General features: G+C 47.4%; 1 protein-coding gene across 1 annotated transcript; it reads right to left on the bottom strand.

Moving 5' to 3' along the window:
* Positions 1-212: 212 nt before the first annotated feature.
* Nrgn (neurogranin) lies at positions 213-8,305 on the bottom strand. Its single transcript, XM_048448456.3, has 4 exons — positions 8,030-8,305; positions 1,656-1,882; positions 1,431-1,448; positions 213-1,043 (listed from the first exon to the last, which is right to left on the bottom strand). Exons 1-2 carry the CDS (start codon positions 8,042-8,044, stop codon positions 1,661-1,663), a joined length of 237 nt encoding a protein of 78 aa, XP_048304413.1. The 5' UTR covers positions 8,045-8,305; the 3' UTR covers positions 213-1,043; positions 1,431-1,448; positions 1,656-1,660.
* Between the last annotated feature and the right edge of the window lie 14,970 nt (positions 8,306-23,275).

Raw genomic sequence — 23,275 nt, 5'->3', positions numbered from 1 at the left:
TACTACCCGTAAGGGAAGGAATGGATCTGAAAGTGCAGAAGTGATGCTCAAGCAGGAAGTTCGGCTGGGTCAAAAGGATAGGTTTCAACCTAGGTGTCTTTGCACACCTTTCACCCTTCAGTCCCGTTGTTTCGACTCCCATTAGTCCATTATGCAAGCCCTTCCCCCCTCACTTCCCATTCCCTCCCGCCTCCCACCCTGCACCCTCTGAACACTTGGACATTCCTCTTTATTGTTCACATTCCAACCCAGAATGGTAACATGCACACGCAGAGATTAAAAACCTTCCAGCCACAACCCCAGGAGCCCAACGGGGGAGGGGCTATCTGGGGGCAGGGCCGCGGAAGACTCCTCCTACCGAGCCTCTAGGCGCACGGAGGCTTTTGCATAAACAAAGGAGAGCGGGAGGGGCTGCTCTCGGGTGCGCTCGGAAGGAAAAGTGGGTGACCGGCAGGTGTGGGATAGGACTTCCCTTCCCATCAGAGCAAGGGGCATTATCAGACACCATGAAAACCCTCTTTCCCTCTTTCCTAGCCCCAGATTTAAGGGGTTGAGGCTAGGCTGGGGTGACGGCACAAAACTCGGGGCGCCCCCTTTCGTTGCCCACAGAACGAAAGGACTTGTGGTTGCTTTTCTTTTTCTTTTCTTTTTCTTGTTTTGAGAGTACTTGGGCGACGCATTGGGCGCCCTCTGCAGTACGCGCAGCGAAGCGCACCGAGGCTGCGGAGGCAGAGCTGCATGCTGGGCGCAGGGACAGGTGGGTGTGAAGCAAAAGGACAATTTTGCGAATATGGGGTTTGGGATGAGGGTGGGGAGAAAAGGTGAAAGGGGGCCACGTTAGACTGGAGAGCTAACTTAAAGGGGACGGACTTGGCGACGTCGCGACGAAGCCAGCCTGGAGAGGGAGTCTCTAGGACGCGGCGGGGCGAGGTGGTGGGGAGGGCTCCTGAAGCTGGCTGGTTGGTGGGGAGGAGAGGATCACAAACACAGTAGGGAAGTCTTGTCACTGCGAAGGGGACGCGGCATCCATCTCTCCTCTGGAACTGAGGAGAGAGAAGGTCTGAGAATCTGCCCCCTGCCAGCGCCATCTCCCCCCCCCCTTGCGGAGTGTGTCACCCACACGCCCTCCCCTGCTCACTGAGTTGAAATTAGCCCCGGGGCTGGTACGTGAGTGAGTCTCTCCTAGTGCTTATGGCCCTCGGCTGCGCTTGTGCAGTCAAATGAGGGTGACTGCGTGTCTGTGTTGATTCATGTGTATTCCTGCTGCAGCCTCAGGCACGTCGGCATACCAGAGGGTCTGCAAAGTTATGTTCCGTGACGGGGGGGAGGGGTTAACGGCAAGCGGAGAGAAGGACTGGGCAACAGGGTCAATTTTCCCCACCCAGCATCCTCCCCTACACTCTTTGCAGCTTTGGAGACGTATTAGTTACCTTCTAAAACGTTCAGTTCTTTCGATTCAAGGTGAGGCAGAAGAGAGGGAGGAAGAAACAGGTGAGCGCTAGGTATATTAGCATCCTTGGCCTTCTCTCACCCACCCTTAACTCCCTCCACGTTCTTCTCCACTACCACCCCAATCTTAGACTTCCCCAGCTTTTTCCGAGCAATCATGAAAACCAAGAGCCTCCGGCCCGCCATGCCCCCGTAGCCAGTCTCACCTGGCCTAGTCTCCGCTGGGGCCGCCGCCCGCGCCTCCCCGGGCGCCCCCAGCTCCGCCCGGTCCCCCGGGGCCCGGTCCCTTCCGGCCGCACTCTCCGCTCTTTATCTTCTTCCTCGCCATGTGGCCCCGGAAACTCGCCTGAATTTTGGCTGCAGCGGCGTTGGCTCCCGGATCGTCCAGCGGGATGTCTAGAATATCGTCGTCTGGCTTGGAGCAGGCGCTCTCCTGAGGATGGGGCAGGGATTCTTATGGCTGATAAGGCCCATACTCCCGAGGGGATGGAATAAATTAGTGCCATGGAAGATTGGGAGAACCTCGAGGGCAGTGGGAGAAGCAGAGCTGGAAGCCTCTGAGGGACTGGTAGGTGCACCACTTAGGCATCAGCTACTAAGAAGGTTCTGGGCCGGAGGACACAGGAAGAGAGTGCATGGGAGAAGGGAAAAAGGAGAAAGCCAGCTAGCCCTACTGAAAGGAGCCTTTAGTTTCAGGGTGCTGTGGAGTTGAGTAAAAGGTCTGAAAAGCAGCCGCACTCCTGAAAGTGATTACCGTTTGCTCTGAGAAGATGCCTCCAGCTCAGAAGGGCCCTTCTGTGTACAGGATTCCCCAGTGAGTGAACACAACTGTCTGCTCCAAAGCACCCCTGCCCAGAGGTACTGCACCAGCGCTCAAGACTGGAGTTTGGGGAAGAGTTGGGGCGTCACTGCTCCTTGATGCAGCCAGAGGCCCGGATTCTGTGTTCCCTTTGGGCTTGCCATTTTCTACGGTGCCCAGAGGTGGACTCACACACCAAAAAAGAAGTGAAATAATAACAACAAAAAAGAAACAGGAGGCAAGAAGTTCTTTTGTCGGTGTCCGCAGAAGAAATGTAGCCAGCAGTTTCATTTAAGCCCTTACCTTGTCCCAGGTGCAACAGCAGTGTTTGCCAAGGTATTTTTAGTTCTTCCTCAACAATAAAGCTGCCACACTCTTTCATTCTTACTTGAGTTTACCATGATAAAAGTCAATGATTAGAATGTCAAAATTAAAAAAAAAACCTACCTGGAGTCCCAGACAATTATCAGTTATTGGTAGATTGGAACCTTGTATGTCAAGTTCTAGAGTTCATTTTAATGCCCAAGAAAGGAAACCAGCTGATCAGCTTAGCTTGACTCTTTGTTGTAATGGTGTGGTTTGGGGAAGTTTCTCTGAGCTTTCTCAGTCTTAACTCTTCCATTTGAGAAAAATCAGGATGACAATAGTCACCTCTGTGGGTTCTGGAGAACAGTAAAGTCACATGGTATCCAGAAAGTGTCCGCAATAATCTAGCTGATCAGAAAACAGTAGCTATGCTATGCTTATCTTGGAAAAGGTGATGTAAAATGATTGGTTATATAAGCCCAAAGTTGTCCCATAACAACAATCTTGCACAGTTTGTCCTAATAATACATCATGTGCCATGCGATGGTCCGACCACTGATACGTCATGTATATGATCATGTATATGATGGAAGTCTCATAGGATCATATCAACTAGTGATGACATAGCCATCCTAGTTTCATAAATATACCCTGTAATGTTTGCAACGTTGTGAAGTTTGTCTAATGACACATTTCTCAGGACATAGTTCATCCTTAAGGAAGGTATGATACAGTTATAAAGCCTTCTCTATTCCCCAATGTTCCTTCCCTTCCCTTTCCTTTCCTTTCTCTCACTTTCTCTTACTCCTGCTGTTTCTCATCTAGGGCCTTGTGCACAATAGGCAAATGGTTACCGTTTTGCTACATCCCTACAGAAGGCAACTTGTGTCCCAGGCAAGCCTTGAACTCTCGATCTTACTGCCTCTAGCCACAGAGTACTGTGGGCATGTTTTCATGTCAGTTTCGGTTCCTCTGTCACCTTGCTCTAGGTGAGACGAGGAAGGATGAAAACCAGACATGGTGGCAGATGCCTGTACTTTCAGTACTGTGGAGCTATGATGCCCAAGGAAGAAAGATCAGGAGTTTGAGGCCATCCTGAGCTACATGGGATCTTCTCTCAGACACACACAGACACACCACCACCCCACCACAGACAAAACAAGAATAAAGAGAGGATGAAGAAATGGGTGATAACAATTTCAGAGGCTGATCACTGCAGCATCAGTAATGGCTGGGGAGGGGATGTTGCTATGATGTCAGAAGGGCATTTTCTCTTGATCTGCCTCCTAAGGCTTCTGGAATTTTGTCTTTATTTCTTGACCAGAGTGCTCACTGCTTTCACTGTCTCACTCTTCTCACATCAGGTGGCCAAGCCCCCATTCTGTAGGCTTCTGCCTCCTCCTGACCTACAGCTGTCTATATGATTGTTAGAAACGGGCAGGAGATGAGTGAGGATTCAGTGCCCTCTGCCCTTGACAGATTTGCCCTACAAACATTTTCTTCATTTCTATTTTTTACCTTTTATTATTGTTATTAATTTTGATTTTTCGAGACAGTTTTCTGTGTAGCTTTGGAGACTGTCCTGGCACTCACTCGCTCTGTCGACCAGGCAGGCCTCGAACTCACAGAGATCTGCCTGCCTCTGCCTGCTGGGATTTAAGGCATGCGCCACCACTGCCTGGCTAATCTTGGTTTATGTTTTGAGACAAGGACTCATCATGTAGCCTTCGGTGATAAGCAACTTGGCCAGGCTAGTCTTGAACTTCACACGGTTCTCCTGCCTCTGCCTCCTGAGGGTTGAAAATACAGGTGTGAGCTCCCATACCCAATCCTGTGGTTTTCTACTCCAGAAACCCAAGCCCAAGTTCACAAATGACTCCTCCTCATCATGTTTCCCCAGCTGCTCTCATTTCCTGGGCCTCAGAGTTCCCAAATTTGTGCTCAAGATGCTTCTCAATCGATCTAAACACAGTTTCAAGGAGTTGCCAAGAGGCTGGTATGAGTGAGGACGGATGGGCCTTAAACACCCTTTATCTTTCTGTCTTTCGTAGCTCTAGGGCTCTCCCTGACATCTTATTCTTCACATAAAATCCAAATCAACTCCTTTGGGTTTTTTGATTCTCTGAGTGCAAGTCTTTCTTGGAATAGTCTCAGGAAATAGACAGGCATCTCGAAAGAGGACAACACGCTTAATAGCCTATTCCAGGTCCCCGTTCCTTGGTCTTGGGAACTGTAAAGGCTGCGGACCGATGCCGAGGGGTTGAGTGTCGAAGGAATGTTTTTCTCCAACCATCCTAACCTGACCTTATCAGCAGCAGAATCAAAACCTGGAAAAACAAGCAAAAGCCACCCCCACAGGGCTAGCATAAGGCTGCCTATGATGCTCCTCCCCTGAGTCTGCTCCCTGTCCCTCCGGCTGATTCCTTAGGACAGGATGCTCATGGCTGCCCATAGGCAGAACTGGAGGCAAGAGGGAAAGGAATCCAGGATCTGCTCATTGGTCATGGTGCTTGGGCAGCTGCCTCCTAAAGGCAAGACTGATGTCAGCCTGTGCTGAGGGGCTCTGAATGAATTGGGGACATGCGGGGGTGGTGGAAATGCACTTGCCAAAAAGGAGGAGCCATGGATGGGCACACCACTTTGCCTCTGAGACTCTCATTTTCTTCTGTGCCAAGCAGAGCTTAGCTCAGGTGAATGGTATCCTACTGCCCCCTAAACCCAGACAGCTTTAAGAACTATGCCCGTCTGCTGACTGTTATATGTCAGGCCTCGTGCTAAGCACTTGGCACATTTTATCCATATAATCCCCATTTTAGAAGTGAAGAAACAACCTCAGAGACATTTTATACCTCCCCCAGGTTTGCACAGCAAATAAATAGTGAAATGATCCGGTTCAGAAGCTTGTACTGTGACCACTGCCTGGGCGGCTGCTGTCAACTGGTATGGAGTCAACTAGACTACAAAAAAGCAGAGGAGTGAGATATCAAAACAGATTCCTTTTCCTATTAAATGAAGGCAGAAAAGTAACGTATGTTGGCTACATCAACCAGGCACTGGAACATTGACTAATAGCTCTGTAAAAAGCATTCCTTGAAAAAAAAAAAGAACACAGATCTGTTTCCTTCTTCCTCATTTCTGTCTAAGCTTGCTTACCAAGGGGTAGGGTGGGGGAACAAGTAAGGAAAGACTAAATTCTTCCCAAACATCAGGTGGGTTGGTCCTGGAGGGGAGTCCCAGTGTAAAAGAGAAGGAGACACATTGCTCTCTCTACAGCATAGGGCATGGAGGTGCCTGGTGGCAGCCCTGGCCGCCCCCAGCCCCCCATCCTTCTTGCCCTTTTCCCCTCTTCCTGCTCCCTCCACCACCACAGGCTGAGACTGACAGTTTGGCCCTTTGGTCCAGTGGACTTGGGACATGAAAACAGAAGACCGTTTCAGGGTCCATAGGAGGAGGTGCCCCAGGGTCCTGGGCATTCACTAGCTCTAGTAGCCCTACTGGGTGGGCCATCCCTCTTCTTCTTAGGGGCTACTGATTCCAGACATGCCAACCACACCCTCAGTTACTATCTAAGAGCATCAGTTATCGGTCAGGCGACCACTACCTGCCATGTACCAATGGTTTCCTGGGGACTCACTGTTAGGCAGCCCTGCACCAATGGCTCCCTGGATATTTGCAAGCCCTATCCAGGACAGACAGGGCTTGCAGGCCGGAGCCCCACATCTCACCTGCCTCACCCTGCAGATTCCTAAGGAAGGAAAGAAACTCCATTCTTTCCCAGGCTCCCCAGAGCCTTGACTCACTCATGTCTTCCTGCTGACCGTGTCTCCTGATCCCTTTCCCCAGCCTTGTTGCTTTCTCAGCCTATCCTTTCTTGCTCGGCAGTACCCTCCCCCCATTGACTCATAGCTCATAATCGGCTATCTATTAATTTTCTTACTTAATGAACCATTGCTGGGGGTGAGGGGCTCTTCCTGCATTTCTCCTTTCAGAGCCAAAAGGTGATTCCTGGGCTGAGGGTGTAGCTCAGAGGCAGAGTGTATGTTTAGCACGCAGAAGGTCCAGAGTTCAATCTCCAGCACCGGGAATAAGTAAGTAAGTAAATAAATAAATAAACAAGCAAACAGACTGTTTTCTGGAGAATAACAAACAGTTTCCCTGAAACTGTCTGTGAGTTTTCTTCCAGGGGCGGGACTGTATGTGATTGACATGCTTCTTTTTCATAGTTTTTCTGGTCTATACATTAACTGCTATGAGCATTTACAGTAATGGAAAACAGTATACTTCAATGAGGGGTTAGAGGGCAGGCAGCCTTTTGAGAGGGCAGGCTCCATGCTCGTCAAAGATGCCTACCTGGGGGGAAAATGACATCTCTAAACCTCCATTTGTACAACTGTAAAAGACCTACCTCACAAAACCGGCACATCGGCCGCTGTCATTGGTTCTAACAAGAGTTAAAATTTCAATCACGGTTTGCTCCTAAGCTCTCACTGCCGTTTGTCACCCAGACATCAGGAAGTCTCACCTCTTAAAGAAATGAGCTACTCTTTCCTTCAAAACTCATTTATTTATTTATTTATTTATTTATTTATTTATATTTTGCACGCTGTGGATGAAAGGTGGGGGTGCCCTCGTTTAAGTACCCTCTGGCGTCTTTAGCCAGGCTAACAGAAAGAGAATGCCAGGGGTTTGGAGTCGTCTTTCTTCGCAGATAGGGGCTAAGAATAAGCACACACGTCTTATACAGGTCTGGCCACTCTATTCTTTAAGCCAGCCAGGAGCCAGGTCCTGTGCTGGGCACCATCACACAAGGTCTCTTAACAGGATCTGCTTAGGCGTTAGGCACTTGCAGCATCCAGTTTCCGTGTGGGCGCTGACACAGACACTTCCTCCCCTCGCCAGCAGGGCTCTCTCACGGTCACTAACCCAGCACCTTCTAAAAGAGAAGGCGTTGGGGGCCGGGCCAGCTCCTCCCTAGAACCACACTGACTAGGCTTTTTGCTGCCCATCACCACCAAGACCTGGTGGGTTCTCCCCGCCTTAGCCATATAAAGGCTAGACGATCATCCGAGGGTCGTGAAGCTCTTGCTACGGTCCACGACGGCAGCAATAGGGTAGGAAATGGTATGGGGCCAAAAAATTCCAAGGGAAAGCACTTGCACACCAGCAACAGTTTCCAGTATCTCCTTGGGGGAAATTCCACCTGACGTCTAACCTGCAGCTTCCCTGCAGGAAAGCTCTGCTCAGCTCCCGATCCAACCTAGATTGCCTGGCCCCTGGGCGCTCAGACGCCCCCGCGAGCTGGGGAGCATTTCTCCCTGGGGCTTGGCTCAGATCATGCCTTCCACCACCCAATACAAATATCGCTGCACCCTCTTTCCCCACATGGCTCCTAGGTCTTCCGTACCCACTTCCATCCCTCACTCACCCTCCAGGGGTTCTCGGGCGCCCCTTGCCCCAGTTCAAGCATGGACTTACCGTGCAGCAGTCCATGCCGGTGTTGAGGGTCCTTGTCTGGGGTGGAGCCTGGCGCAAGACGGGGGCGTCTGTACGATACCGGGTAGCAGCTCAGGGGCTGGCAGGCACTCCCCGACCAGAACAGAACCCGGACAGAATCAACCTCTCTCCTCTTGGGTCCGGTCTCCCGCGCTCTGCAACTCTTGCGAATGTAACCTGAGCACTGCGGCCTCGAAGCCAATCAGGAGGCACTTTCAGTAGGGTAGGCGGGGAGAACTGGAGCGAGGACCACTCCCCTCTCAACGCTCTCTGCCTTGCTCGCTTTAATGCCCCAACCCCTCCGCCTACACACTTCCATCCATTCCTCCTACACACCCCATCTCCCAAATTCAATCCCTCTGCTCTAAACCACAGACTGCGAGGCAGATGTATGTCGGAGTAGGCACAAGTCTCCCAACATCCAGGGCACAAACACACATCTGGGCGCAGCACGCCTCACCGCCCATACATAGACAACCACGTACCCCACCCACCTCCCTATACTTTCACAACCCAGAGTCCCAAATATTACCCCCTCTATCTCCTCTCTCTGCAAATAAATGGTCCAGAAACTGCAAAGAAATTGCCCTCACCACACTAGCTACGGAGAAAGCTGTTGATACACAGCCTGCAGGATGGGTACACAGTGATGCTGACGCCTCAACTCTCACACATCCATATATACTCCCGGCTCAGTGAAGCGTGCCTATCTTTCCACATACAGACACAGCAGACACAACAGGCAAAAGCAACCACACAGGACTTGTACACACACCCTGAGAGGCACAGGTAAATTGCAAACTTCCTGCTTTGGAATTGGGTGCTAGCACACAGACACAAATGCCTTCATTCCTGCTGCTGGCAATATCTGCATTAAATTCTTTCTTTTTCCAAAAATTTTATTTAAAGCATTGTTTTAGCATATATTGATTCTACATAATGTTGGTTTCATTATGACTTTTTCATATGGTACATAATGTATTTAAATAATTTTCACCTGGTTAGCCTCTCTTTCCTTCCTCCTACTCCCGATAATTCCCACCCCTTTCCACAAGTACCCCTTTCACTATCATGCCGCTTTTTAGAGGGGAGGAACCCATTGAATTTTATTAGGGTTGTTTACAGGAGCGTAGGTAGGCATCTTACCAGTGACTCACCACTGAAGAAAATGTCTCTCCCTACCCCACCAACCATTAACTGCTTATAAATCTTCTGGGAGAGATGGGACCTCATGAGCCCCTCCCCTTTCCATGACAGAGAATTGATGGGCCCAATCTTGTACAGATCTTGAGCAGGTAACCCAGATGCCCTGAGCTCAAAAGCACAACAGCTAAGTCATTCCTGGAAGTCAGAATTCCATATCTCATCTCCCTTCTTCTTTCCACCCCCTTTTCCACGATGTTGTCTGAGCCTTGGAAGGGTTGATTTTATAAACATATCCACTCTATGGCTGGGCATTTAATAGCCATTTATTTTCAGTACTTTGACTAGTTCTAAGTGTCTGAAGGCCCCACTAACCAGGTATCTGTTTTGTGTCTATCTGTGATCTGTCTACCCATCTATCGATCCTTCCACTCATCCACATCAATAAAATCACTTATGTACCAGCACCCATTTTGAATGCTGGTACAGATTTTGTACACCCACCCTTCCCACGCTGCACACTAGACTTCCTAACCTTTTGATTCACTACCTCAAAATAAAACAAAAGTTAGCCACTCTCACTCTTGTTCTTTGGAAGAAAAAAGATGCTGTCGACTCAAGCAGCATAGAGGTTATCGCTAGTGCTGGCCCCTTGAGCCCATGCTGGAGGAAGAGGGTGGGTTGGGGAGAGGCTGGGAAGCAGAAATGTGGAAGGGATATCTGGGGTAGGCAACTTGATATTTTTGTGGCCATTTAACCTCCCAGACTGTCAAGGCAGTATAGCTGACTGTGTCGCATGATGTGCAGGTGGTTGGGACATCTCTGCGAAAACCCAAGTCCTCCTCAGCTGAGATTGTTGGAGCTACAGGGAAGAGAAGAGAGGAAGAAAGGCTCTAAGCAGGACAGGGCACCCCCAAGTAGCAGAGCGGCAATGGATCCACTGTCAGAGGCCAGCCTCAACAATGGGACTCTTGAGTGCCCATTTCACTGAGTGTTTGGGACATGGTTTTCCTTGCTAACAGGCACATGAGTGGGAGGGATGTACCAGTGTCCACTCAGGTTGGGATCAGGATTAGCCAGCTTGGGGCTCCAAGTGGAGATGGAGGCTGGCTAGGATTCCAGAGTTGGGGTGTAGGGGTGTCTCTCCAAGCATGTTTGGGACCCACCCACCCCTGTAACAGCAAATCTGTTCCCCAATCTGTCTCTGGCACATCTCTAGTCCCCCACCTCCACCAAATGGCAGGATGTCCTAGGAACTCGGGTCCTTGCCGGAATGACTGGCACACCTGGAGCCCCTGGTTTGCCAACTTCCCCTGCGCGTTTACTCCAGCATCCAGAGGGGAGAGGGAAGGGGGAAACTGAGGGGCAGAGAGGATATCAGGTCTGGCCTCTGCTTTTCCCAAATTAGAGCTGAGGAATCTGGGATTTGGTGAGTTTGCAGTAAAGTCTCCCGAGTTGCTAGGCAACATGGCTCTGCAGGCTGTGCTGCCTCTGGGCCCTTCTTCCTGCTGGTCAGAACTGAAAGGAGGGGTATCTTCATCCCCCTCTTCCAACTCCCACACAGCACCTCCCTCCCTTCCTCCTGTAAAACACCTTTGTGTGGGGTGAGGGTGTCTGAACACTGGCAGACCCATGGGATGCCAGATACGGCAACTGTCAGTTCCATCCACAGAACAAGCATTCCAGGAGCAGCCCACTTGAAGTGCCCACACAGAACTGGCCTCAGTGCTTGGCCTGGGGGATGGGAAGACTTCAAGGTGAGGAAAAGACAGAGAGGAAGGCAGAGCCTTGAGTGAGAAGACAGACTCACTCACAATTCAAAAACATAGAGGCAAGTGACACATAGAGGCAGACTCGAAGGCCCACACCACTGGCTGCTCATATATCCTCAGAAACACCCCAAGCAGGCTGTGACACTGTGACATCCACCACTTCTTCCTGTTGGACTCCCTCACTGCCTTGGAGCACACATTGAGGCTGGTAGGAAGCCCCTCTTCTGGACAAGGAGCCCGAACTTTGTCAGCAAGGTGAGCTGATGGGTCTGTTGCCTGCGGCTTTCTAGGTGAGCTTGGACAAGGGACAGGTGCAGTCTGGGGCTCTTGAGTGTGGCTGCATGAGTCTGGTCTTTGGCAAAGTGGTGTCAGGTCATGCTTCCCACCATAGTCTGTTTAGCCTTAGGGCCTGGTGTCAGAGGTCAAGTTTCAGAGAACTGTTTATGAGCTAATTTGGCTTAGACCATATACTTCGTAACTCTTCCAGTTTCAACTCCCCTGCCCATTTGCCAGCTCCCGCAGCTGCTGAAGGAGAGGAAGAAGAGTTCCAGAAAGGCCAGAGTAAGGAGGGAGCCGGGGCATGTTACAGTCCTATGCCGGAGCCAGCAGGGATTGCGGAGGTAAAGACTAGGAGGTAAGGCAGGGAGAAGAGATGGTTAGACCATAAGTGAGTGTAGAACCTCTATGGTCCAACACACATCCGCATCCTTGGAACAGATGGAGAGGGGCTTGGAGAGGATTGGTCCTAGTAAGCAGAGGGGGTGGGGGAGAAGCTGATGTGTCACATGACAATCTATTTGCCAATACTTGTGGCTTCCCCTCCTGGGAGTGGGCCCTTTCTGAACATAACATCCCCGCTCAAGCCCACAGAGAGACTCCATAATAAGAAGGGGTGGGAAAACTGGAGGCTTGTGCCTTCGGCAGAGCTGTGCTAGGGCTTCTAAGGTCAGGGTTTTACCCATTTGAGTGGAGGGAGTGGGGGTAGCAGGAAATTCAGTTTTCTCTGCAAATATTTCAGCTTTTGCTGTAACCGTATTTTTAGCAACCTGGTTGGCAGAGGAAGAGCCTGGGTACATTTTTAAAGGGGCCCGTGCCAGACTGGAGGGCTCTTTACGCCCTTAACCCACATGTCAGAAAGGAGGGAGAACAAGGGACGTGTTCAAACTTAAAATTGAGGGTTGCTGGACTGTAGGTGACCATGAAGTCATCTTTACCAGCAGCCATTGTTCATCACCGGCAGCCTTATGATCTCCAGCATCATCGAGAAGAACTTGTGCTGAACTTGTCCTGTGAAGAATGCGGTAGGGACACGGTCTAAAACTGTGTAATATGTAGTTCACACTCCAAGTCTATGGGTCTGAAGGTATGGACTCAGCTAAGTGCAGACTGCAAATATTCGGGAAAAATAAACTCATCTATACCGTCCAGACTTCCTTTCTTGTCATCGTTCCATAATACAGTATAAGAATCATTTGCATAGCATTTACATTGAATTAAGTCTTATGCATAAGCCAGAGAAAGTTTAAAATATACGGAAGGATCTGCAGAGACTACATGAATACATGTCATTTTAAAGGACTTCTAAATTATTTAGATTTTTTTATGTGTGTATGTATATGTCTCTGTGTGGGTATGTGCAAATGAATGCAGGTGCCCATGGAGACCAGAAGAGGGTGTTAGATCCCCCTGCAGCTGGACAGGCAACTGTGAGTCAGTCACCTGATAGGAATGCTGGGAACCAAACATAGGTTCTTTGTAAAAGCAGGACCTGCTCTTAATGGCTGAGCCATCTTCCCAGCCCCAAACATGCTGTTTTGTAGTAGAGACTTGAGCCTCTGGGAGGGAGTCCCAGAGAAAGAACCAACAGTGATGAGTGGATGCTAAGCTGAATCCATAAAGTGTGTTCAGAAGGCTATCATGGGCATCATTCAGTGTGGTACTTTAAAGAACACGCTAGCATTTTAAATTCCCTTCCTGGGGCCAAGGCAACGTGAAATGCTCTGCTCTTTGTGCGATATCAGGTCTCCAGTGTGACTCAGAACTGGGGCTGCAGCATATTGACCTTCTTCCCAAAAAACACCTTATAGGACTAGGGAGATGATGCCGGACATGCAAACATGAGGGCTTGTTTGAATCTCAGCCTTACTGTAAAAGCTGGGTGCTGGGGAGGGGAGAGATGGATAAATACCTTGAATTTATTGCCCAGTTATCCTACCTAGTCAGTGAGTTCCAGGTTTCGTGAGGGACCCTGTCTCAAATATGAGTTAGAGGGTCACTGATGAAGACACGTGTTAGTAAGTCTCTACAAGCATACAACTCTTACACATGCATGCATACCCCCCCAACACACACAACCTCTCATATCCTATTGGGTTTGGTGTGGTGAGTTGGGTTTGATTAAAAAATTGGTTCTGTCCACTTCTCTCTGACTTATTGTGCATAAAATAAAGGTAATGAATGTCAGACGCTGAATGAATGCCACAGACAGTGACCATTATGGGAGCTGAGAATGTGGGTCATCACAGAGACTTTCTGGATGCAGCTTGCCTCAAGCAAGGTTTGGACTCACAAAAGTGGAGAGAGAGGCCTGACCGTGGGCAGTGGAGGTAGGGCAAATGTTGTGAGCCACCATGTTCATTTCATGTCACCGAACTCATACCCTCTGCTCCTCTGGCTGGAGGAACCCTGGTGATGGAAGTCTTGATCTCCTTCCCCATGCTCCGGGATTTTATGTTTGAAGTTCAGTGTCTCAGTGCCATTTACGGTGACATATTGGAGCATGTTTAGACCATGAGGAGCATGCCAAATGGTGCCCAATGATGCCCATTACCTCAGTACTCAGCCTTACTGTTCATTAGAGAATTCCTCTTCCCTTCCTTCAGCTAGCTTCCTGCTTAGTGTATGAGCAAAAGCTTCTGCTGGCTGACCAGTGTGTGTACCGACTGGGCTAACACATCTTCCTGGAACATTTGCCCAATGTGAGCATTTTAATAGCTAATGTTATTTGAATAGTAAACTCCAGAACCAACCTAAAAATAACCTTGTCAGTCAGAGGTCCAGACACATGTCTGTTTGTGACTGATTTTTTTAAAGACAAAGTTTAATGTATATAAACTTGGCTGACCTCAGATTTGCTATATATAGCCAAGGATCTTGAATTGCTGGGTCTTCTGCCTTCACTTCCCGAGTGTTGGGTTTGCAGGCATGTGCCACCCTGCCTGGTTTATGTGGCGCGGCAAACAGAACCCATGGGTTTATGCTTGCTAGGAAAGCACTTGGTTTACTGGACTGCACTCATAGCAACATTTTAATTGAAATTAAAGCTTTTACAGAAAGACTTACTGAGCTATAATTTTTCTCTAATTCTATAGTACTTTTAAGGACTTTGGCTTCTTTAGTCACTTAGCTTGATAGGTTAAAAAAAACCAATTCTTGGTTTGAGCAGTAGTGAGTCTACTTATCCAAATGAGGGTTCTGACCACTCACCCAGGAGATGAGGGTCCTCTGAAAATCATCCAGAGTTACCGTCTCCTGGCCTGTGTGTATGTGGTCAGTGTTGCGGGCCTGTACTTCACCATAGTGATGGCCTCTGCAAGCCTGGAGTGGTTGTTCTGATCATAAATACTTATTTTTAAAACTTGTAATCATTGTACTGTGAGTTCGACAGGGAAGCAGGTGAACTTCTAGGACACAATGTAACATGATGACATTTCCTAAGACTTAAGTGTACACTACACAGACACCAGTAACTGTGTGTGGGTTGAGTTAATTTGATTGTGGTAACCATTTTATAATGGTCATATCTTAATTAGGGTTACTATTGCTGTGATGAAACACCATGACTGAAAGCAAGTTGGGAAAGACAGGGTTTATTTGTCTTACACGTCCACATCATAGTCTGTCATTGAAGGAAGTCAGGGCAGGAACTCAATGAGCAGGAACTTAGAGGCAGGAGCTGGTGCAGAGGCCACGGAGCAGTGTTGCTTACTGGCTTGCTCAGTCTGCTTTCTTACAGAACCCAGGACCACCAGCCTGGGGTGGCCCCACCCACAATGAACTGTGACCTACTGCATCAACCACTAATGAAGAAAATGACCTTCAGGTTTGCCTGCAGCCTGATCTTATGGAGGCATTTTCTCAATTGAGGTTTCTTCCTCTCAGATGAGGCCTATAGCTTAGGTTAAGTTGATATAAAACTAGCCAGCACAGTACACACAAAACCAAATCATTGCACTGTATACTTAAATATATATCATTTCATTGATCAATTATATATATTAGGGAAAACATAAAATGTAAAACAATAAGGAAAAATTAGAACTGTTTAATCAATGTAGCTTTACCATGCTGTTTGGGGTATAGTAGACACTCAATAAACATTTTTCTAATAATTGAATTAATAAAGGGTGAAATTCATGAATGAATGTCAAGAGGAAGAAAGATTTAGATTACTGACCATTGCAGCAATCAGACATGACATTACTGGAAGTGGGACTGATTCTGTTAGAGGTCCACTACCTCACTGGCAAGAACACTTGCTGCTCTTGCAGAGGACCCAAGTTCAGTTCCCAGCACCCACATGGCACCTCACAACTGTGTTCAACTCCAGTTTTAAGGTGATCTGATGTCTTCTTCTGGAATCAGGTGGCACTACACACATATTATACATATACATACATGCAGACAAAACACTTATACACATAAAATAAGGTAAATATTTTTAAAAGATGAAATAGGAGCCAGGAGGTCATGGCACACGCCTTTAATCCCAGCACCCAGGAGACAGAGGCAGGTGGTCTACAGAGTATGAGGCTACCCTGGTCTACAGAATGAGTTTCAGGACAGCCAGGGTTACAAAGAGAAACCCTGTCTCAAAAAACAAACCAAGACCAAAACAAACAAACAAAAGAAATAATAAGGCAAGTCTTCTTGAGAGAGACAGATTTTCACGGCTCTGCGGTCAGGTCTCAGGTTTCCATTCTGATGAGCTGAGACATGAAGATGAGCTTCTCAGATGTCCTGGGGAGGTGACTTCGTGGGAGCATGGCAGAGAAAGAATGCCAGGGCCTGCAAACCAGGTCGAAGCCATGTTTGTACCCCTGACTTGGTTTAATGTTACTGTTTATCTTAGTTTAGCGGTCTCTTTCTTTGACTTGATTAAGCATTCCAACATCGGCACACCTATGCCCAGGGATGTTCAAGGTAGAGCTGAATCCCAGGTATTGACAAGAGAGGCCAAAGTAAGACAGTCAGTTTGACAGCTGTGAGCCTAAGCAGGTACTGCAAGAGAAACTTGCCTCAGAGTTTGAAGTCTTTGTGCATTCTCATTTTGAGAGTCTCTTTTTAGTGATAATTTCAGAAAGCTTTACTTTTATTTTTTAAAAAGTCAGGACATTTCTCTCATGGACTAGTGAGATGTCATTGATCCCATATTCCTTGAATAAGTTCATATGCTAATGAGTGTCTAGTTTGTTCTCTGTTACTATGATACATACCAATACCGAAAGGTAATCTGGGAGGGAAGGAGCTCATTTCAACTCATGGCTTTCTGTCGTCCATCACTGAGGGAAGGCAGGAGCCAGGAGGCAGAAACTGGAGCAGAACTGGGAGGGGTGCTGTTTACTGTCTTGTTCCCCATGGCTTGTCTAGACTGTTTTCTTATAGAACTCAGGACTACTCACCTGAGGGTGGCTCCACCTACAGTGGACTTTGTCCTCCCACATCAATAATTAATCAAGAAAATTTCCCAGAGATGTGCCCCACAGGCCAATCTGAGGGAGGCAATTCCCTACTCTAGTTTGTGTCAAGTTAAGCCTTACAAAGGCTTCTGCCTACTAGGACAAGCCAGCATCCTGTTGGGTGCAAAGGTTGAAGTGTGACTACTGACTGTAAGGTGTTAAGGGTCTAGCACCTACCAACGATGGCTTTAAACCTACAGAAGTCATCTGCTGAAATGTCACAGGTCCTTCTCACAATGAGCCTGTCAGTATAGAAACATCTCTTACCCTTGATCTGCAGGAGGAAGGACATATTAACAGAATTGTTTGCATCAGCTACCGTGTAATATGGTCATGATAAAGGCGAACAATTAGAACTCAGTCACCGTAGCTTCCTTGTGGGCACTACTCAGGATGAAAGGCATTTTACACAGCCTTGGGATGGGATCAGGGTAGGAATTTGGTTATTTGGGCCAATGTATTTCCATATGGAAAAGTAAGAATACTTTTATCTAGATAACACACCCTGCCTGCACAACCCTGGGGAGTGAATTTGTTTTCTTGATCTCTATTTTGTGTAAAAGTTTTGGTCAGGCTAGAGCCCTGAAAAATAAGAGATCGTTAAAACTTAAGTTTTTGGTATTCAGCAGTTCATGTGGAACATTGAAGAGTCTGCGCTCATATTGTTTGGGTTGATGTATTTGTGTTATTTTTGCTTTGCCTTCACTGGGTTGTGTGTTGGAGTGGGGTGAGTGGGAGGAGAGCTGAACATGACTTGTTTCTGGATTGGGTTGTTAGTGGGAATGTTCCTGCTGCATAGAGAGAAGACATACTAGGCAAAACCGTGTTTCCTTCTGACCCTTGGGCGTCAAGAAATTTCATTAGTATTTCAACAGTCCTTTAGTCTTTGTATGACTGGGTTTACACCGTCTTATACAGAATATTCTCTTCAAAAGAGAAAGAATGCAAGTTTGGTCCTTAAAAAGGACACAAAACATCCTGCTCCACTAGGTAGAAGGCAAAAGTGCAGCCCTGATACTGCAATGGCTAAGAGGGTGTCAGATCATGACAATGCACCCATTGTTTTGCAGGTTACTTCTAGGGATTCTTTGATGACGGTCTCAGAAAATTCCAGGAACAACTAGCAATTCAGCTCATGCAACCTCCTACAGCCTTGCTCTCCTAATTGGTTGTTCTAGTTTAGTTTTGCTTTGTTGAAGGACCCATTATAGAATTTGGGGTGACCATTCAGTTTCTGCAGTCGCCCTCAAAAGCCTTGTCTCCCAGTATCTCATTATTCCTGTAGCGTCTATAGCTTCTCCCAGATGTTCTGTGTCTGGGGCACAAGCTTGCTACAATTAGAATTACTAGTAATTAAGGAGGTGGCCCTTAAGAGAAAGATGAGAACTAAGTGACTTTGAACATTTTCTCTCTAGCCAGATAACAGGGTGGTCGGCTACTTCTTTAAACAAAAACAAAGCCTTTTTGAGGTTAGCTCTGGAAGGAGACCCATGAAAGGGAGAGGGATGTTCATTTATCTAACCTTTGCATTCCCAATGCAATGAGAATAGTTGATAACCCATATACAGCTACCAATCTATCCCAATATTCGGAAGGGGCATTTAAACTCCTCAATGATAAAGACTCGCTACATATTTTTCAGCAAATGTGGGTTTGTTTCCTTTGAAATGGACCTTTAACTACTAGGTAGGACTGACTTGTACTGGTGATCTGAGACCTCTGGGATACTGCGAAAGGGGGGGTGGTGGTCCTTTTTTCTTCTTTATTGTTCATTATTATTATTGTCACCACCATTATTGTTATTATAAGCCAGCATGCACCCTGGATGCATGCATGTGCACATGGGCTTCTGAGTTTATCTTAAGTTAAAGCATAGAATCTGTGAGTGTGGAAGGTCTCAAACAATTTTTGGGAGCACTTTTTGGGCCAAATATTTATTAAGAGCGTTTATTTTTAAATTATTACTTTTTAAGTAATTAGTTAATTAGTTAGTTTTTAATTAATTAATTAATTTTGGTTTTCATGACAGCGTTTCTTTGTGTAACAGCTCTAGCTGTCCTGGAACTCACTTTGTAGACCAGGGCTGGCTTCAAACTCACAGAGATCCGCCTGCCTTATTATGAACATTTATTACATTCCATTTGTTTGATACCAAGCACACCCACCCTGTGTTCATCAAGACTCCTTTGGGTAGAAGGGATACAAATCCAGCTTACCTTAGCATAAGCATTGATTCACTGGTGGGGCCCAGGGTTTCATGGGCAATCCAGTTACCGTGAGATAAACTGAGCCCTTTTGCCCCACACTTCTATATGAAGTGTGGCATCACCAGTAGCCTAAAGCAACAGGATCAAGCAAGCATGAGCTGGAGCCTCTGACACTGTGAGCCAGAAAACTTTCTTCCTTACAATGGACTGTTCCAGCTGTTTTGTCATAATAATGGAAAGTTGGCTAGCAAAACGGGTAAATGCTCAGAGACTAAAATTTCATATATATGTGTGTATACACATACATATATATACACATATAATTATATATAATATAGGTATATTATATCATGTAATATATACTATGTAGATAGATATATAGAAATATCTTTTTTAAATGATTTGAAATTGCTTTTCTTTATGTGTGTGAGTGTTTTGCTTGCACATATGTATGCACACCATGTACATGACTGGTGAAGAACACGGCATCGAACTCTGTAGAACTTTGAACCTCCATTTAGGTGGCTATGTGGGTTTTGGGAATCAAGTACAGAGCCTCTGGAAGAGCAAGTGCTCTTAATCACTGAGCTATCTCTTAAACCCTAACAAAGGGACCTCTTGTTTTGTCTTGTTTGTGAGACACGGTTTCTCTGTGTAGCCCTGTCTGTTCTGGAACTTGCTTTGCAGACCAGACTGGCCTTGAACTCAGAGATCCATCCACCTGCTTCTGAGTCCCTTGAGCTGAGAATAAAGGAGTGCGTCATTTTGCCCAGCAGGAGAAAGGGACTTTCTTTTACGGCACACTGAATGGGTTGGAGAACAACCTGATAGAGCAGGTTCAGGCCTTCTACCACGTGGGGAGTAATCAGGGTCCCGTCCAGGGATCTAATTCAGGACAGTTCACCAGGTGTGATGGTAAGAACCTGCTGAGCCACCACACCAATGCACTGTCCTTTACTTTGAAGGATTCGACATGCCGGGAACCTCCTTTGCTACACCGTGGAAGGCTGTGAAGGAATGACTAGTATAGAGTGCAGAACTCCATCACTACCTCCTTCCCTCTGACTGTCGTCTTTGCTTTTTCTGCTGCCAGCACCTACCCTGGACCTCTGACAATTGGCCACTTTGAACCGAAGCCATTATAAACTTGGGATCTAAGAGGCAATATTACCCTTCAATCCTAATTTCATCCATAAAAATTCAAAAATTCTTGATGAGGTCTTTCAGGTCTAGATGGGGACCCTTGTTTTGCTTACACCCATCCTTGTAGTAATGGAGAGGGAATGTTAAAATTGAACTATCCCGTGTGGTCAGACGGATGGTTTTACCCGTGGTATCTTCCAGAAGCTTTTGGTTGGAGTTGGAACGAGAGCAGTGTTCCATAGAGGACAGGTGTGCTCGACAGTGACTAGGGCCTGTCTGCTCGTCTTAGTGTATCAGGTCATGTCATGCTCAAGATGATCCAGTGGAACACATATATTTATAGGGAAGGCCCTCAAGGGGAAACAGTGGCTCAGTAGATGGGGCGAGGGCATACAGGTGATAGGCAGCAAACTTAGGGTTCCCTTTAATTCCAGCCACTACACTATTTGGTCATCTCTACTGCCCTGACAATGTCTCCTCAATCTGTACATTATAGAATCAGAAATCCATTTGCCCATCAAGAAACCATTTTTAACCTCTTGATCCCCTGTGGGAGAGGCCACCTTGCCATCAAACACACTTTGAAGTGTGTGCTTCCTGCTAGAGCAGTGGTTCTCAACCTGTGGGTCACAATCTCCTAGGATCACACAGCTCAGATATCCTGCATATCAGATATTTACATTATGAATCATGACTGTCGCAAAATTGCAAGAAGCAACAAAAGTAATTTTATAGTTGGGGGTCACCATGACATGAGGAACTGTATTTAAAGAGTCCCAGCAGCAGGAAGGTTGAGAAGCACTGTCCTAGCCTAAACAAAACCAGGCATTAATTAGGATGCTTAGCTGGAATGGGATGGCTGGACCCAGGGCTTGGAAAGATGTGGGGTCTTTTATTTTTCCTCCCTATCATTCAGCAAAGGTTCCCTCAGAGACTTTCTGCTGGCCATGCCCACAGGTAGGTATGCTATAAGACGGAGAGTTGCTGACATTCTAAACCTTGAAAAGAAAAGAGATTATGTTTCTGTGTATCCACGTATCTTGGGAAGGACTCCAGGTACTCCTCGGACGTTTGCCCATCATGTTAGTCAGATTTCCATCACTATGACGAAGTGCCCGAGACAGTCAGTCGTGAGGAGGAACGTCACGACTTTTCAGCAGCTCATAGCTTCGGAGGTTTCAGTCCCTGTTTGCTTGGTCCTGTTGCCTCGGGTCTGTGGTGTGGCAGTACACTGTGGTGGGCGTTGTGTGGTGGAAGAGCCTATTCACTTCAGAGAGAGGAAAGGGTCAGGTTTGCAATAATCCCTTCCAAAGGGTGCTTCCAGAGACCTGGCTTCCTCTCACTAGGAAGAAACTCTTGACCTCTTAGAAATGCCCCTGCTGGTGATGGAACCTTTAATGCGCACGGACTTTGGAGAGCATTCAGGATCCAAATTACAGCACCCACCACACAGACAAAAACTCCAGGGTGACGTGGGGTCACAGAGATGGCAGGCCAAACCCAGGAAAGGATGGCCAATTAAAACCATTTCCATCAATTTCTAGCAAGGTGAAATCATTAGGACACAGCTACGGCCATTCCTTTGCTCCCCAGTGTCCCCTGGCTCTTCATTTGTAACACTGTGTGCTCACTGTACCTTCTTTCCTTCCCCATGGCGGCTGTCAGTGCTTGCAGAAGCAGAATTTGGCCTTTCATTTTGACACCCCAGCATTTAGCATAGTGCCTGACATATGGTAGGAGTTCAATAAATATTTATTGAATGAATGTCATACACTGCTATGGCTCATATAGTTTACAATTCTGTAGTTAAAACTATAAGCATTCTCCAAAGGTCTGTCTAGTGTGTACCGCAATAATAAAAACTGGAACTCAGAAGTATCTGTGTAATTTATCAGTGAATTATAAGCCCTTTGCCAAAGATTTCATGTGTGCACCTCATTGCAAATCAGACATCATGAAAATTTATGTGCCACATGTTACAAGCCTTGCACTCAGCTGGGTGCAGAGGAGGTGAGGGAGGCTGCAGGAGTGAGGGTGGAGGTGCAGCCCATGTGGGGCCTCTGATCTCGTGGAGAGACAGGATAACCATGGCAATTAGCGAACCTGTCCAGGACGGCCTGTAATAAGTTTCTCCATTTAAGCTCTGGTGCTCCCTGGGGCAAGTCTAGGGTCTCTTCAGATTCCTAGGAGGAACTCGCGGACATAGTCGAGGCAGGGTTAGAGGAGCAACAAGGAGAAGAGCTGGAAGAAAAAAATGACACGTGGAAAGGTTAAAGATTTCAGATGACTCAGATTGGAGAAGAGAAGGCTGAGAGGAAACTGAATCATTTTCTTCAAGACAAAGAAGGGCTCTGGCTGGGGGATGATGGCCAGCTGTCCTCCATTGCCTCTGCATGCGGAGCAAAGGGAACTGGGCTTAGACCGGAGGCAGGGCTAAGATTAGAGAGCAGGAAGAACTTGGCAGTGAAGGATGTTGTATAACCTACTTTTTGAGACAACTTGAGGACTGAAGAGACTCCCACACTCCTGGTCTGGGCCCAGTGGACAAGTGCGCAGGGCTGATCTGGCTGGCTGGTTGCAAACGGAGGAGGTGGTCCTGTAGCTGCCTCTCTGTGTCCTCGATTTCCCCGTTGGAAGTTTAAGTTCCCAAATTTTGGAGCTGGCAAGGCAGCACCTCCCCCACCCACCACGCACTCATTGCACCAGTGTTCCTGGGCTGGGTAATAATGCCTGTCATTTCCTCTCCCGGGGGAGTGGGGCTGCAACCGCCCTGACAGCCCCGAGGGATTGAAGGCAACTAAAAATAGTGCATTAAATATAATCTGTTGAGGGGCACATTTGCATTGCTTTTCTTTCCCCCCTGCCTATCTCTTCATCCTTACTGGTATGCCAGGCCCTGGTCTAGCTCTGGGCATTGAAGACAGGTTCTGGGTACCAGCTGTTCTCACTTAGTGGTAGAAGGATTGGCACTCTGCGAGATCTGGGGGAGTAATCCACCAAAAGTACAGTTGAGGGTCCTCAGGGTGCTCCTGGTACTCCTTGTCATTTTTTCCTGGGCCTCTGGGCCCTTCGGAACCCTTCCATGCAAGAAGAGGAGCTGGAAGTGGGGGAGGCAGTGTTGACAAGGAGAGCCAGCCAGGGCTTTGTTCTCCCATCAGCCACTTCCGTCTGCTACACAATCTCTCCGAGGTTAAATATTAATTAAGAGCAGAATGACAGTGAGAA

This window comes from Myodes glareolus, chromosome 4 (genome assembly GCF_982192425.1).
Source record: "Myodes glareolus chromosome 4, mMyoGla1.1, whole genome shotgun sequence".
Taxonomy (NCBI): domain Eukaryota; kingdom Metazoa; phylum Chordata; class Mammalia; order Rodentia; family Cricetidae; genus Myodes; species Myodes glareolus.
This window is presented reverse-complemented; position numbering and strand designations above follow the sequence as displayed.